Source organism: Xiphophorus couchianus, chromosome 21 (genome assembly GCF_001444195.1).
Source record: "Xiphophorus couchianus chromosome 21, X_couchianus-1.0, whole genome shotgun sequence".
In the NCBI taxonomy this organism is placed as follows: domain Eukaryota; kingdom Metazoa; phylum Chordata; class Actinopteri; order Cyprinodontiformes; family Poeciliidae; genus Xiphophorus; species Xiphophorus couchianus.
This window is the reverse complement of record NC_040248.1, coordinates 6,165,958-6,180,185: the sequence shown is the minus strand read 5'-3', so window position 1 is coordinate 6,180,185 and position 14,228 is coordinate 6,165,958. Positions and strand designations below refer to the sequence as shown.

Genomic DNA, 14,228 nt, shown 5'->3' with positions numbered 1-14,228 from the left:
AAATATAAACTTTTTGGCCCGCATGACAAAAGGTTTGAACAAACCTGATTTACTTATCATATCTAATGTTTACCTTTCACCTCCATGTGAATATCGTGTTTAAATATAAATATATTTTTTACTTTATTTCTTCGTAGCAAACTAAGATGTATATTGGCGCCAAGCGCACAGCAAACCCTCCACACATCTTTGCGGTGGCGGACATTGCCTACCAGTCGATGGTCTCATACAACACTGATCAGGTAATTTAAGTTTTAATAAATTAAAATATCATTGAAAATCGATTTATTACTGCATGTTTATGTCTGTTAAGGCTGAGATGGAGCGGCACTGAAAGCAGCTCTTTAAACCATTCAGGTTACGAACACAACAGAGACACAATCAAAACTGTAAGATGATTTATTACCCGCGATAATAACTCAGAAATAGTCCAAATTATAATGTATTTTTATTTCTTTCCTACATATGGAAGGTTTCTGTTTATATCGTAGGTTTGTGGTGCCTTTCTATCCTAAAGAAAGATATAAAACTTCAGATATTTCACAAAAAGATTCTAACATTCATGGAAAAACCTCACATAACCTTATATTAAAGCATAAAGTACGGCACCCACCATAAGAAAGGCTGGCAGTATTCAATTATGCTGCATAACTGACCAGTACAGTATTGCGAGGTAACGCAAAAGGTTTTGCGAGGGAACGCAAAAGGTTTTGCGAGGGAACGCAAAAGGTTTTGCGAGGGAACGCAAAAGTATTGCGAGGTAACGCAAAAGTATTGCGAGGTAACGCAAAAGTATTGCGAGGTAACGCAAAAGTATTGCGAGGTAACGCAAAAGTATTGCGAGATAACGCAAAAGTTTTGCGAGGTAACGCAAAAGAAAAAAAAATCCCCATGTCCCCTAGAGGGCTCCATAGTATAGAGTACAAACAGGTATAAGGTGTTATATCAACCAAGCATTCAAATTAATTTATAGACTGTCTCAATACACTCAAATTTTCCATTCTTCTTAACATGATACTTATTCTTTCTGCTAATGCTAGTTAGCATGCTTTACAATGCTTTCAATTAGCATGCTAAGTATTTGGCAAATTTATTAATTCTGATGTTTTTGTTGGGATTCTACACCTTTAACCAATCTGATTCTGCTGAATAGTGAGTCAGTAATTTTTATTATTATTGAATTTTAAGTCATTTCGTCTTGGTTTTTGTGACTTCCTGTGTGCAGTGCGTTGTGATCAGTGGGGAAAGTGGAGCAGGGAAGACGGAAAGCGCGCATCTGTTAGTGCAGCAGCTGACCGTTCTCGGGAAGGTGAATAAATCAACCTTCATCCCTTTATCATCATATTTTTTATTCACACAATCACAATTAAAAACAGAATATTTATTGATTAAATTATTGCTACATCAACAAATGTGATCCATTGATCTCAATGTATTCCATATTACTGCTTTGATAGAGCAATAATAGTTTTAAGTGCATTTCCTTTTCACTTAAAAGGAAATCAAGGTTGATACTCTGATTGATTTATTCTTTCTATTTAAGTGCTTTATAAATAGTTTTTCAACATTTGCTCTGCAAAAACATAAAATCTTACCAAGTATTTTTTTAATCTAGTTTCTAGTACATATAAAATAAGACAAAACTAACTTACAAAAAACTTTACAGCAAAATATATGAACTTGTTTTAGGTTAATAATTCCTTAATATTGATGAGAAAGTGATTTTGATAGTAGAATTTTTTAATTTATAAGAAGCTATGTATATGATATTAAGGAATTATTGACTTAAAGCAAGTTCTTACATTTTGTTGAAAAGTTTTTAGTAAGTCAGTTTTGTCTTGGTTCAAAGATATTTACATTGAAAACTAGACTAAAAATACTTTGTAAATATTTTGTGTTCTTGCATTCTGGAGCTCTGCTTTGGTTACTAGGTGACGGGGCAGAGCTCTGCTGGAGTTGCTAGGTAACGGGCTGGTCTTCATTGGGGTTGCTAGGTAACAGTGCAATGTCTGCTGATTTGTGGCGTTACATTTCGGAGGGTTTTGAACCAAAAGAGATATTTGCACGAGAAACTACACAAAAAAAAAAAAAGAATAAATACTTGGTAAGATTTTGTGTTTAATTTCTAAAATGATGAATTCTGGCAGCTTGAATTTATTATGATGAATTTTTTGATTTACAAACTTTCGTCTCTATCTTCCATTCTTTTTGTGCCAAACGACTTATTGTGTCGTTTTTTTGCCGTTTTCCTCCATTCTGACCTGGAATAATGTTTCGTTCAGGCCAACAACCGTACACTCCAGGAGAAAATCCTGCTGGTCAACAGTCTGGTGGAGGCTTTCGGAAACGCCTGCACCGTCATCAATGACAACTCCAGCCGCTTCGGGAAATACTTGGAGATGAAGTTCACCAACGACGGAACGGTGATCGGAGCGCAGATATCCGAGTACCTGCTGGAGAAATCCAGGGTCATCCACCAGGCGATGTAAATACCTTCCTGTCTTCTTGAAATTCATCCGCACTGACATTCATACAAATTTAAATCACCCAATGAGAAAACCGCACCACAAAGGTTGTGTTTCCACTCAGCGGTTGGGTTCAGTGTGTAATGGACTGTCTCTTTCTTTCCTTTCACCTTTACTCACTCATTTGAAGCCTGTGACATTTCCCTGCGGCCTGCACTCCAGCCGCTTCGTCTTTCCTTCTTATCAGGTGTCTGGGGTCAAGTGCAGAGGAAGGCCCATTTCTTGTTTGATCAAAGATTGTTTTCTAGTGAGCTGAACTTCAAAGACAGACTCAAGTATTTCATTAGAAGACAGACACGAGGGTCAGAGTGGGATGATTTGGCAGGAAACAAAGTGTGCCGCTGCTTTTTCTGGAGCTTATTATTGGAGAGAAAGCGAACAAGATGGGAACAACATAGATGCCATATTAGGCTGCAGATTCTTTAAAACACAGTTTGTGAAAAAGTTGGGAATTTATTGCTTTTTGTGGCCCATGGATGCCTTTGATCAACATCAGTTTAAAAAAACAATACTTAAAATAGTCATTCTCCACTTCTTAACTTGTAATCATCCATCCATCTACTTTCTAACACCTTTGTGCCTAATGGGGTTGGTAGGGGTGCTGGTGCCTATCTCCAGCGAAAGTTCTTTGATCGTGCTCTGATCTGTACAAGCATTACAATTGTTTTTTTTTTGCTTTGTTTCATCACAGTTGATCTAAGTTAGTTCAGATTGAAAAAAGACTAATTAAATTGATACCAAATTGACAAATTAAAGCTAGATTTATTTAGGAGAAAAAATAAAAGTAAATCATTTAAAGCATTTCCTGTTTTGCTGTCAGCACAGCATCGTCATGTCCAGCTTAACGGTGTTTGGCACTTACTGTCAAAGATTCATTTAATGTGTCCTGCTTATTTTTCTTTTAAGCTAATCTCTGCTGTGCTGTTTTGTTTTTGCTGGTAAATTAAAAAAATAAGTTTAAAAAAATATTTGAATAAAGAGAAAAGTAAGGTAATAAAAATCTCAATTAATTAATTTGGAATAATTTTAACGTAATTATAGCCTATTTTGAGCTACTTTCATAATGAAATAAGCTGCTGCTGGCCACGCCCCCAACTCATTGTTTATTCTCTAACATGAAAATGGCTGCAAACAGATGCACAATAATACAGCCATACCTCTTTGAAAAGCAAAAGTAGAACCTCCTGCACAACAAACTAGAATGCAGTAAGTAGTTTCTGGATGGTAATTTAACAACAAAACACTTTTTTAGCAGACATTGTACAGTGCTTACATTCAAAACCAGCTGACCAAATGTGCTGGAACTCATCTTGGGTTGCTAGGTATCAGGCCTGGGCTTGGCTGTGGTTGCTAGGTAACAGGTAATTAATAGGATTTTGAAATGGCTCATTTTCCAGACACCAAAAACCATTATCGAGTGTTTTTTTTAAGTGTTTGTTTTGTTGTTAGAAGCAGTAGACACCAAAGTGGAAGTACAAAAACAAGCAAAATGTAAATTTTTCACAATCGGTCCCCTTTAAATAATAATGAGAAGAGTGTAGCTTATATGATTCTAAAAGGTGTGCAAACACGTTTTATATCCACCAAAATATTGCAATTAACCAACCTGTTATTTTCTAATTGTGGGGATATGAGCATTAATTCGGTGGTCAGACCCAGATTTTGTAATTCACAGCATTACTGCGTTATTCAAATCAGAGAAACTTGTGCAGTATTACATGCTCTTCTATGTTTTTGTGTTTTCCTCAGAGGTGAGAAGAACTTCCACATTTTCTACTACATTTATGCTGGTCTGGCAGACAAGAAGAAACTAGCCCACTACAAGCTGTCTGACTGCAAGACACCTAAGTAGGTTTCATCCCTCAACCCTCTTATTTACTTCCAACTATATTTACTTTGTGCTTCTACAGAGTCCAGCCATCACCTTTGTGTTTCCTCCTTGTCCTGCAGGTATCTTTACACCGAGAACGTGAAATTAGGCCCTGACATAGTGAGCAACGCCCTCTACAAAGAGCAGTTTGATGCAGTGGAGCAGTGTTTCAAAGTCATTGGATTCACCCTGGAGGTACGAACTGCTGCAGTGAAAACTGGGCACAGAGCAGCTAGTCGCCCCTCCTCAAGACTGCACCACAAATTATTACATGGAATATTATCAAACTAAATGCAAACGTCTTCACTTAGAGGGGATTTCTCTGAAAAGCGGCACGTGATTATTAAAAAGGGTGAACATCGTCTGTGAAGCTACAGCAAGGCGTCGTCATTGAAACGGCTAATGAGGCTCAAAGCACCGACCTCTCCTGGTATCGGCACGTCAATATCACTTATCCTGTAATCACTCTGTGGAGCTGGAGCTAAAGCACATCACGCATCTCAAGAGGGTGTAATAAATCCTCTATTTCAGGGATTAAACAATGTAAAGCATATTTATGAGATTGTTTTTCACAACTTAAAAGTTTTTTCCCAAATACTTTACTTTGGATTTAAATCTCCCCGGTTCGATTGGGGAGCAAAATTTCAACATTTGTTACATTTTCAGATTCTGCGGTTCTTTTTCACACTGCACTGTGTCAAACAAACCAAACTAATTAGAAAATTTGTTCCCTTCCTTTCCTGTGGGGGCGCTGCACCAAGAACTACTGAAGGAAATAACACAAAAAAACCTCTGAAGAAGACATGAGCGTAACTTTCTTCTTCACTAAATGTAAAATGGAGTAGCGTCAGATTTTAGAAAGACCGCTAGCTATTTCTCCAGCTAGCACTACAGTAGCTTGTTTGTTTTGGTTGAATTTACCCAGAATTCCCTCTGTTGTAGTCCATTTCCTGTTTTTGGAGCGATCACATGTGGATTCCAACCACACCAAAGTTCACTTCAATCGAACTGAGTTTTATGTACTGTAGGCCTCCAGTGAAACATGGTGGTGGCAACATCATGCTGTGGAGATGATTATCTTCAGCAGAAACAAGGTTCCTGGTCAGAGTTGAACATTTTGAGCCGAACGCAGAGGACGAGGAAAATTAGCAGAATCTGATTGACAAAAAATGGGGTGAATAAAGTACAAGCCACACTTTTCAGATTTTAATTAATAAAAAAAAAAATTAACTTCAGAATTATTTCCTACTTTGTGTTGATTTATCACACAGTGATTTTTTTTTGCCTAAGTATCAATCACAAATGTTGATAAAAAACAGTCAAAGTCTAAATAAACCTTTGAAGATCCTTCAGGAAGCTGATGAATTATTACCAGAAAGTTTGGATTCTTGAAGGAGAAGTATGTTTAAAAAATGGGAGTCGTTTTAATCTTCTCCAGCAGCTGTTTATCTGTCATTCCTGCAGGAGCTGGGCAGTGTTTACAGCATCCTGGCGGCCATCCTTAACTCTGGTGACATTGAGTTTTCTGCAGTCGCCTCAGAGCATCAAACTGACAAGAGCAACATCACCAACATTGCAGTCCTGGAGAACGGTGAGAGATTGAGAGAATTTGTTCTGCTCTCCGTCCCTCCTCCCTCTGCTGCCTTCCTACATTAACTCTGCAGAGAGCGCGGGTAAAAATAGCACTCTGTTATTGGGAAATAAATTATACATCAGCAGAGACATGCAATTCACTGAAAATTATTAGCAAACATGTATTACAATAATTAGATTTTGCCCTCTGTGGCTTGCATAATCTTCTCCAAATATAAACACACGATCCAGCTTGGTTGTTTCTGTTCATCTGAAATATTTTTCATCATTCCATTACTCCAGTTTAGATTTTATCAGCCTGTTATCTTGTGTTTCCCGGCAGTGGCGTCCCTGCTACGCATTCGGTGGGACGAGCTCCAGGAAGCCCTGACCTCCCACTGCGTGGTGGCGCGGGGTGAGACCATCGTCCGGCACAACACGGTGGAGAAGGCGGTGGAGGTGAGGGACGCCATGGGGAAGGCACTGTACGCCCGGCTCTTCAGCTGGATCGTGAACCGCATCAATGCGCTGCTGCGGCCCGACAGTCATCCGGGGTGAGACCAGGAGCAGAACATTATATTTTAGAGCAGAGGTGTCCAAAGTGCGGGCCGTGGGCCATTTGTGGCTCTCGAAAGGATGTTGTTCGGCCCTGACCACGAGTCAAGAAGGTTGAAAATTTGGTCAACAAAACAGAAAACAATTGATGACCAAAACAAAATTTAAACTGAAAACTCAATAGATCTCAATAAATTAAAGTCTTGTCTTTTTATTTAATGAATTTTGTGCCCACCCACCACCAGAGTAGTTCAAATCTGACACTTTTGGACTGTGGAGCGAAAAGTTTGGACACTCCTGCTTTAAGGTGTTTCCACCAGTAGATTGTGTTTGTTTGGGAGCAAAAATGCAACATTTGTTACATTTTCAGCTGGTACAGGTCATCTTCACACTGCACTTGTCAAACAAGCCAAACTAATTGAAAAACCTGTTCCCCTCCTCGCCTTTGGTGGCGCTGCACCAAGAACCACTGAAGAAAACAACATGAAAATCTCTGAGGAAGACATCGATGCAACTTCCTACTTTACAAAATGTAAAATAAAATGAAGTGGTGTCAGATTTTTGCGGTTGTAGGATTTCTCTTTCGTTATCGGAAAACACCGGCAGCTGTTTTCCCCGTTGGTGCTAAACACACACATTTGTTTTTTTGGTAACACTTTATTTGAAGGGGTGTGAATAAGACTGACACGACACATGTCATAAAGATGAAGGTGTTTTTATGACTGTTTATGACACTTGTAATGCAATCTTGCATTACAAGTGTCATTGTTTACTAAATTACGCTTCATGACATCAGTCATAAACATTCATGAAGACTCCTTCATGTTTATGACAGGTGTTACCTCAGTCCTATGCACACCCCTTCAAATATTCAAATAGAGTGTTACTGTTTGCCCTGTTATAGTTCACTTCCTGCTTTTTTATGTTTATGTAACCAGGCTGCATTGTCTCCCTTTGTCGTTCTTCTCACCTCCAGAGAGGATGATAAGGGTCTGAACATCGGCATCCTGGATATTTTTGGCTTTGAGAACTTCAAGAAGAACTCTTTCGAGCAGCTCTGCATCAACCTCGCCAACGAGCAGATCCAGTTTTACTTCAACCAGCACATATTCGCTTGGGAACAGGTAGACTTGCACCTGATTGACACATCCTGTCAGTTGAGATTCATTTAATCCTTCTGATTAAAAAACAGCTATCACCATAACTTCATCTAAACCCCACTAACATGTCTTTTGTCTGTTAGAGATTTAAAAATAACCTATTATGCTTCCTTGATCAGGTTAGAATAGGTGTAGGGAAAACATGTTCATTGCTTCTTTTTTTTTTTTGCACAAAATCATTCAACAAAAATGCTGCAAATTACATTTGTCTTTTCCAACAGCCATTGTACAGTGCATTCAGTGGTAGACTCAGCTGATTAAACATTCAGCACTGTATTTTTAGTCTGGTTTCCTGTGCAAGTATTTTAGTAAACTTGAAATAAGGCAAATCTAACTTAGCAACTTTTCAAGAAGAAATTGCAATAATTCTTTAGTTTTGATGCCAAATTATTTTGCTTACACCAATGGAAAAAATTTCTTTTTATACGTGAAATAATCTGCTAGTGGAACTACTACTTTGTAATCAATCTTAAGGAATTATTGACTTGAAACCAGCTCCTATATCCTTTTAGAAAGATATAGGAACTGTTTTTTTTTAAGTTAGTTTCGTCTTATTTGAAGTTTACTAAGATATTTGAGATAGAAACCAGACAAAAAAATTTTAATAAAATTGGCAAGATTTTGTGTTTTTGCAGTGTGGCGCTCCGCTGTGGTTGCTAGCTGACGGGCAGAGTTCTGCTGTGGTTGCTAGGTAGCGAGCAGAGTTCTGCTGTGGTTGCTAGGTAGCGAGCAGAGTTCTGCTACGGTTGCTAGGTAGCGAGCAGAGTTCTGCTGTGGTTGCTAGGTAGCGAGCAGAGTTCTGCTGTGGTTGCTAGGTAGCGAGCTGTGCCTGCTGATTTGCGGCGTTACACTCTGGAGGTTTTTGAAATGGCAAATTTTCCAAAACACCAAGAAACATGAATTTATTGCCAAAAAATGGCTGGATGGGTGTTTTTTTTTAAGTGCTTGGTCTGTTTTTAGAAGCAGTAGGGACCAAAGTACCAAAACATAAGAGGTCCCCTTTAAAAGCTTTCAATAATGTCTGCTGCTGTCTTTATTTATGGCAGAATGAGCTTCACAATTCTCCCTTTGTGTTGTCTCGCGGGAGGCTTTGCCTTGAGGGGGTCACAGAATGGTTTGCTAATGTTAAATGATTTGGACCTTCCCACAGAGCGGGGCAATAAATCATCCCAAATGAGGGTCAATTAGGAGCTGGAGACACTTAATGTTGGACTTAAATTCACTCTTGGGGATTGTTGGAACCGGGCCCAGAAATACATTGTTCTTTTGCGAACTGAATGTACACAGAGAGCATATGTGAAATGTTCATTACTGAGATTAATAAGCATGTCCTTAGTGTCCAAAGTACTGTTCGTGTATTACAGGTTCACATGCATTTGCTTTATCACCTTATATTTCCTTTAACATGTGTTTAGCGTCTAAATTTGTTTGTTTCTTCATGTTTTTTTCCTGACATGCCTTGATTATGTAACAGTGCTGGTTTTTGATGCAACAAGCAGTTTGGTTTAAGGTGGTTTGTTCCCATTTTGAAGTCTCATAATATTTTGCTGAGTCATCACAGCTCTGAGTCAGCCTGATGCGATAAGAGTGACTGAAACAGTGGCTGCTTTGCCTCACATCAGTTTCATTTAAATAGGGAACAACAAATTAGATTCAAAATGCACATCTACTTTCAAAGATCTAGGGCTGCAGCTAGTGGGTTTTTTAATAATTGATTATTCTGACTATTAATCAAGTAATCAGATTTAAAAAATGACAGATTCTGCAGATTTTTTTTTATTTAACCACTTAACCACCTGTTATATACAATCTGCAGCTAAATATATACTTAAATAATCCATTTCTGCTTCACTTAGCTGATCTTTTCTCTATTTTTTCAATTAACTAATTAATAAATGGATAGAAAATTGGTGCTTAATAGGAGAATTTTACAAAATTTGAATCAGATGAACTAAAACTATGACACTTTAAGAGTTTTGGGTTGGACATAATTACATAAAAAGAAGGTTTTCCATCCAAAATGCAAATTGTTTACATTTTTGTGCTATTTTGGCTTCCTTATTGCTATTTCACCAAAATAAGATATTTCTGAGTGTCTATACTCCAATTAATAATTATTCAATTAGTAAATTAGTTGACAGTTATTTCAATAATCAATTAATCTGATTAATTGTTTCAACCCAGAGTGGTTGTAGAATCTTATTGCTACTTACAGGACACCTTTCAGCAGAGGTGAGTGGTAATTAGTTGCATTTTATTTCATTCTATTATAGGTTTTATTTAGATACTTACTGAATATTTTCTCACGACTTGTAGAATTCTATGGTGTCCTTTTCTGATGCTTGGAGTGTGTCTTAGGGTTCTTGCAGGTTGTAATCTCATTAATCACAGTGTTGTATTGACTACTTTACTGTTTTTTTACAGCAGAGGTGTCCAAAATGTGTCTCAAAGACCATTTGATACCCTTGAAATGATTTTGTTTCAGCCCCTGACCACAAGTCAAGAATGGTAAAAATTTGCCCAACAAAATAAATAACGATTGATGACTCAAAAAAGGTGGAATTTGCCTGCTTTTATTTTAATAATGCAGCAGTCCAAAACCCTTTTCATTTTTTGAATCTTAAATGATAACAGATTTCATTTAAAAAGTTGATCAGGTATAAATAAAACTCAAAATCTCATCTTCACATTTTTAATCTATTGGATTTTGTCAGTCAGATCAAAGAAGTTTTTAATTGTTTACAGTCATTCTCTGCAGTTTCTCGCAATTCCACAAATTCACACAAAATCAGCTTTTCCCCGCAAGGTTTTCCTCAAATATGGTCAAAACTGTTGGGTTTAAGTGATGCTAACTCCCACCTGCAAATGGCAGTGTCTCTTACTTCTGTTCCACTGCTGCCTCAACCTAACTTGAGGTCAAGTTTTAGTCTGTGATCAAGTAGCAAGTAACAAAAAAACCACATTTACCGTCTTGCTTAAGCACAGATATCGCAAAATTTCTTACAGATATTTTTAAATTAGCTCCACAAAATCAGCCATTTTGATTGCAAAACAATTGCAAAATCCTATTATTTTAACAGTTTAATAGATTTTATCAACGCATTCTAGCACAACTGGCCCTTTGAGGAGATTTATGACATTAACAGGGTATTTACCCCACATAAAAGAGGAACTTTCCCATAATTTAAATGTTATCTTTGGGAATTACCAGTGGTATTTTTCTGCTACTTATGAGGCATTGACAGCTTACCCTCAATATCCTAATGTCTTTTATCCACCAAAATGTAATTACAGAGTATTTACAGGTTGGTCAAAAGAAATAAGATGCAAACAAACAGTTAAAAATGGAAAAAAATAAATAAACTCACTAACTTTACTGAATAAAAATACAATCTTTTCTGGAAGCACAAAGGTTTTCCAGTTTTTGTTAAAAGTTCTCTCCTGATTAGGACGAGTATCTGAACGAAGAGGTCGATGCCCGGATGATTGAGTACGAGGACAACCGGCCCCTCCTCGACCTGTTTCTGCAGAAACCCATGGGGCTGCTCTCCCTGTTGGACGAGGAAAGCCGCTTCCCACAGGCCACAGACCAGACACTCGTAGGTCAGTCCATGTTTGACTGTCTATCCAAAGATTTTACATGCATCCATATTGTTCAATTTTGTTTTTATTCACCGTCTAAATTCACCAAAGTTGGAGATTTTATATTCAAAAGAAGCCATGTTTGGTTGTTTACATTTTTCAGAACAGTTTTTTAAATTTGTAACATTATGTTACAGTGATAACAACCTGACCAGTTTTGTAATTTGGTAACTGTTGTACTGTTTGGTATTTTAGAGAAATTTGAAGACAATCTGAAAACAAAGAGCTTCTGGAGGCCTAAAAGGATGGATCTTGGCTTTGGTATTCATCACTATGCTGGGAAGGTAAGAGGACCTATTTATGCTTCTTTGACCAGGTTAGCATAGCTCTGTGTGCCACACAAAACATGTTCATTACATTTCTTGTACAACATCGTTCTTAGATAAGGAGATTTTAGTTTGGTCTTGTCACTTTAAATCCAAATAAACTGAAACTGGCCACACCCCCCAACTAAACGTTTACACTAGCATGTGAAAGTGGCTGCAAATATACGCTCAATTATGCAACTGTGCATCTTTGAATAGCAGAAAGTGGTTTCTGAATGGTAAGGCAACAACGAAACAGTAAATACAGTGTTACAAAAGCAGTTGGCCAAACTGGCCGGAACTCTTCTTGGGTTGCTAGGTAACAGGGTTGGGCCTGACTGAGGTTGCTAAGCAACGGCGTAGTTCCTGTCTTATGTAACGTTTTGAAACGGCTCATTTTCCAGACACTAAAAAAACATTAACTTATTGCCAAAAACAGAGTTTAGTGTTTTTTTAAGTGCTTAGGCTGTTTTTAGAAGCAGTTGATACCTACATGCAAGCACAAAAAGGTGCCAAATTTTAATTTTGCATAACAGGTCACCTTTATCTTCTAAAGTCCACAGCTTAAACTTTTCCAGAGGGCTTCTATCTAATGTTTTTAATCTCTGTGATCCGTAAGGTGATTTACAACGCCGCCGGCTTCTTGGCCAAGAACAGAGAGACACTCCCAGCAGACATTATCCTCCTGCTGAGGTCATCGGAGAACGAGCTGATCCGCAAACTGGTCACACATCCTCTCACCAAAACGGGTAAAACCAACAGCAGATTTGGGCAAATTAATTAAAACTTCCTGTAGAAAACAACCTCCTAATGATATCATGGTGTACAATTTCAACAAGAAACAATAACCTGGTTCACACAACAAGGCTTTTCTTCATTGTTTGCGAGATATTTGTTGTAAGGTTTAAGTTTAGGCCTCACAGCTTTTATGTCAAGCAGACTGAGAGTTTTATCACTGAGCTAATCAATAGTTATTCTGAGTTTTAATAAAAGCTAAACCTTTTTAACATAGTTGTGTAGAATATAAAACAATTTGTTTCCAAAATGGTGAAGTAAACTGTTCAAAATGCTGTTTTGAGTGTTGACAACATTTAAGATTTGGAAAATTTTACCTTTGTTAACAAGTCAGAGAAAAAAAAAATATTTTGTGAAAAGAGTAACTTATACAGTGGCTCAGAAGACACACAAAAATGACTAAAATGCAAAAAAAGATACAAAAATACCAAATTCAGGCAGAGGAAACACTTTTCAGAATTAGCATAGAGCTTAAGAAACTAATACAGTAGGTTATATATGGTACATGTTAAAGGAGAGTATAGTACTTCCATTGACAATGTTCACTTTTCCTTCACGTGCCGAGGCGGAAATTAGCATCTTTTACTGTCGCTCTTTTACTGTAAACTGGATGATATGGTTGAAAAATGCATCACAAAATAGAGGTTTGATATCTGTTTGTATTGATAATCATTGATTAGTTTTTTGTTTTAAATATCTCAAATGCTGCCAAACTGGTTTTGTAACCTTCCCCGTTTTATCCACAGTTTTTACTTTTTTGTTTTTTGACAGTGGCAAAATCTAAAACTTCTGCTGGCAAGTTACTCTCTACTTTGTTGCTAGGTAACCAAAGAGTGAGTCAGTTGCTAGGTAACCAAAGAGTGAGTTGCTAGGTAACCAAAGGATGAGTGAGTTAGTTGATTCCACCAACTGTTTATAGCTAACCGTGAGAGGCTAAAGTCTTTCCTCTGCCTACATCTCCCAGAATGCTGTGCAGCTCTGGATTGGAGTTCAGTGAAATTATTGACATTCTATCAGACGTATTCTCTTTTGATATTGATCATATCATGATATATTGTTATTGATTTAATGCCCAGTACTGCTCTAATCTTATCTTTTATTGTGAAAAACTCTCTGGGGAAACTCAGATTTGTTAGACCAGCAATATAATTTAATATAAAATGGATGAAATAAAAGTTTGCTCAACTTGTTGAAGAAACATAGGATTTATGATTATTTCATGGTGTTTCAGCAACCGTTTGTAAAACATAATGATAATAATCAACTCTAAATATGAAATGTTATTTTTTTTCTGTGAGAAGTACTGTTATTTTTATTAATTCGAGGACAATACTGTGGAGAATTTCTGCAGGGAAATTATTTATTTAATGCGCTGCGTCTTTGATGCACTGTGTATTTCACAGGTAACCTTGCCCACACTAAGGGTAAAGGCGTAAACACACTGAGAGGCCCGCGGACGCCCCCGCGGACTGTCACCTTGGCTAAGGTACAGTGCACTTACCTGCATTGTTATCATTACATCATCTCCTTCATACGCACTTTCAATTTATTTATTCTAACTTAATTCCTCTGTGCCTTGAAGTTTAATATTTTGTGTTACTGCAGAGTTTTCTGTGTCAGCTTTGGTTACTCCTTGTTTTATTCATTTCCTTCCCCTTTTCTCTTTGCATTTGTTTCGGAAAAGATGGGGATGCTTACCTTGTACAGCTCTTTTTCTTTTAGCGAGGTAATCAGCATATTTATTTATTGAATACTCCCTTACGTAAACCTTTCCTCCTCTTAGAGATCCCCAAAACAAAACCGG

The 14,228-nt window shown here is 37.4% G+C and overlaps 1 protein-coding gene across 3 annotated transcripts in view; it reads left to right on the top strand.

Annotated features, from left to right (window-relative positions):
- Window positions 1-14,228, top strand: part of myo3a (myosin IIIA) — a 69,175-nt gene that overhangs the window by 38,302 nt on the left and 16,645 nt on the right. For all 3 annotated transcript variants that reach the window (XM_028005869.1, XM_028005868.1, XM_028005870.1), the window contains 12 exons: window positions 138-242; window positions 1,226-1,309; window positions 2,283-2,485; window positions 4,275-4,373; window positions 4,476-4,590; window positions 5,860-5,986; window positions 6,311-6,521; window positions 7,499-7,646; window positions 11,132-11,285; window positions 11,520-11,608; window positions 12,249-12,378; window positions 13,828-13,910. In XM_028005869.1, coding sequence (XP_027861670.1) covers window positions 138-242; window positions 1,226-1,309; window positions 2,283-2,485; window positions 4,275-4,373; window positions 4,476-4,590; window positions 5,860-5,986; window positions 6,311-6,521; window positions 7,499-7,646; window positions 11,132-11,285; window positions 11,520-11,608; window positions 12,249-12,378; window positions 13,828-13,910 — 1,548 coding nt within the window. The remainder of the gene's footprint in view (window positions 1-137; window positions 243-1,225; window positions 1,310-2,282; window positions 2,486-4,274; window positions 4,374-4,475; window positions 4,591-5,859; window positions 5,987-6,310; window positions 6,522-7,498; window positions 7,647-11,131; window positions 11,286-11,519; window positions 11,609-12,248; window positions 12,379-13,827; window positions 13,911-14,228) is intronic.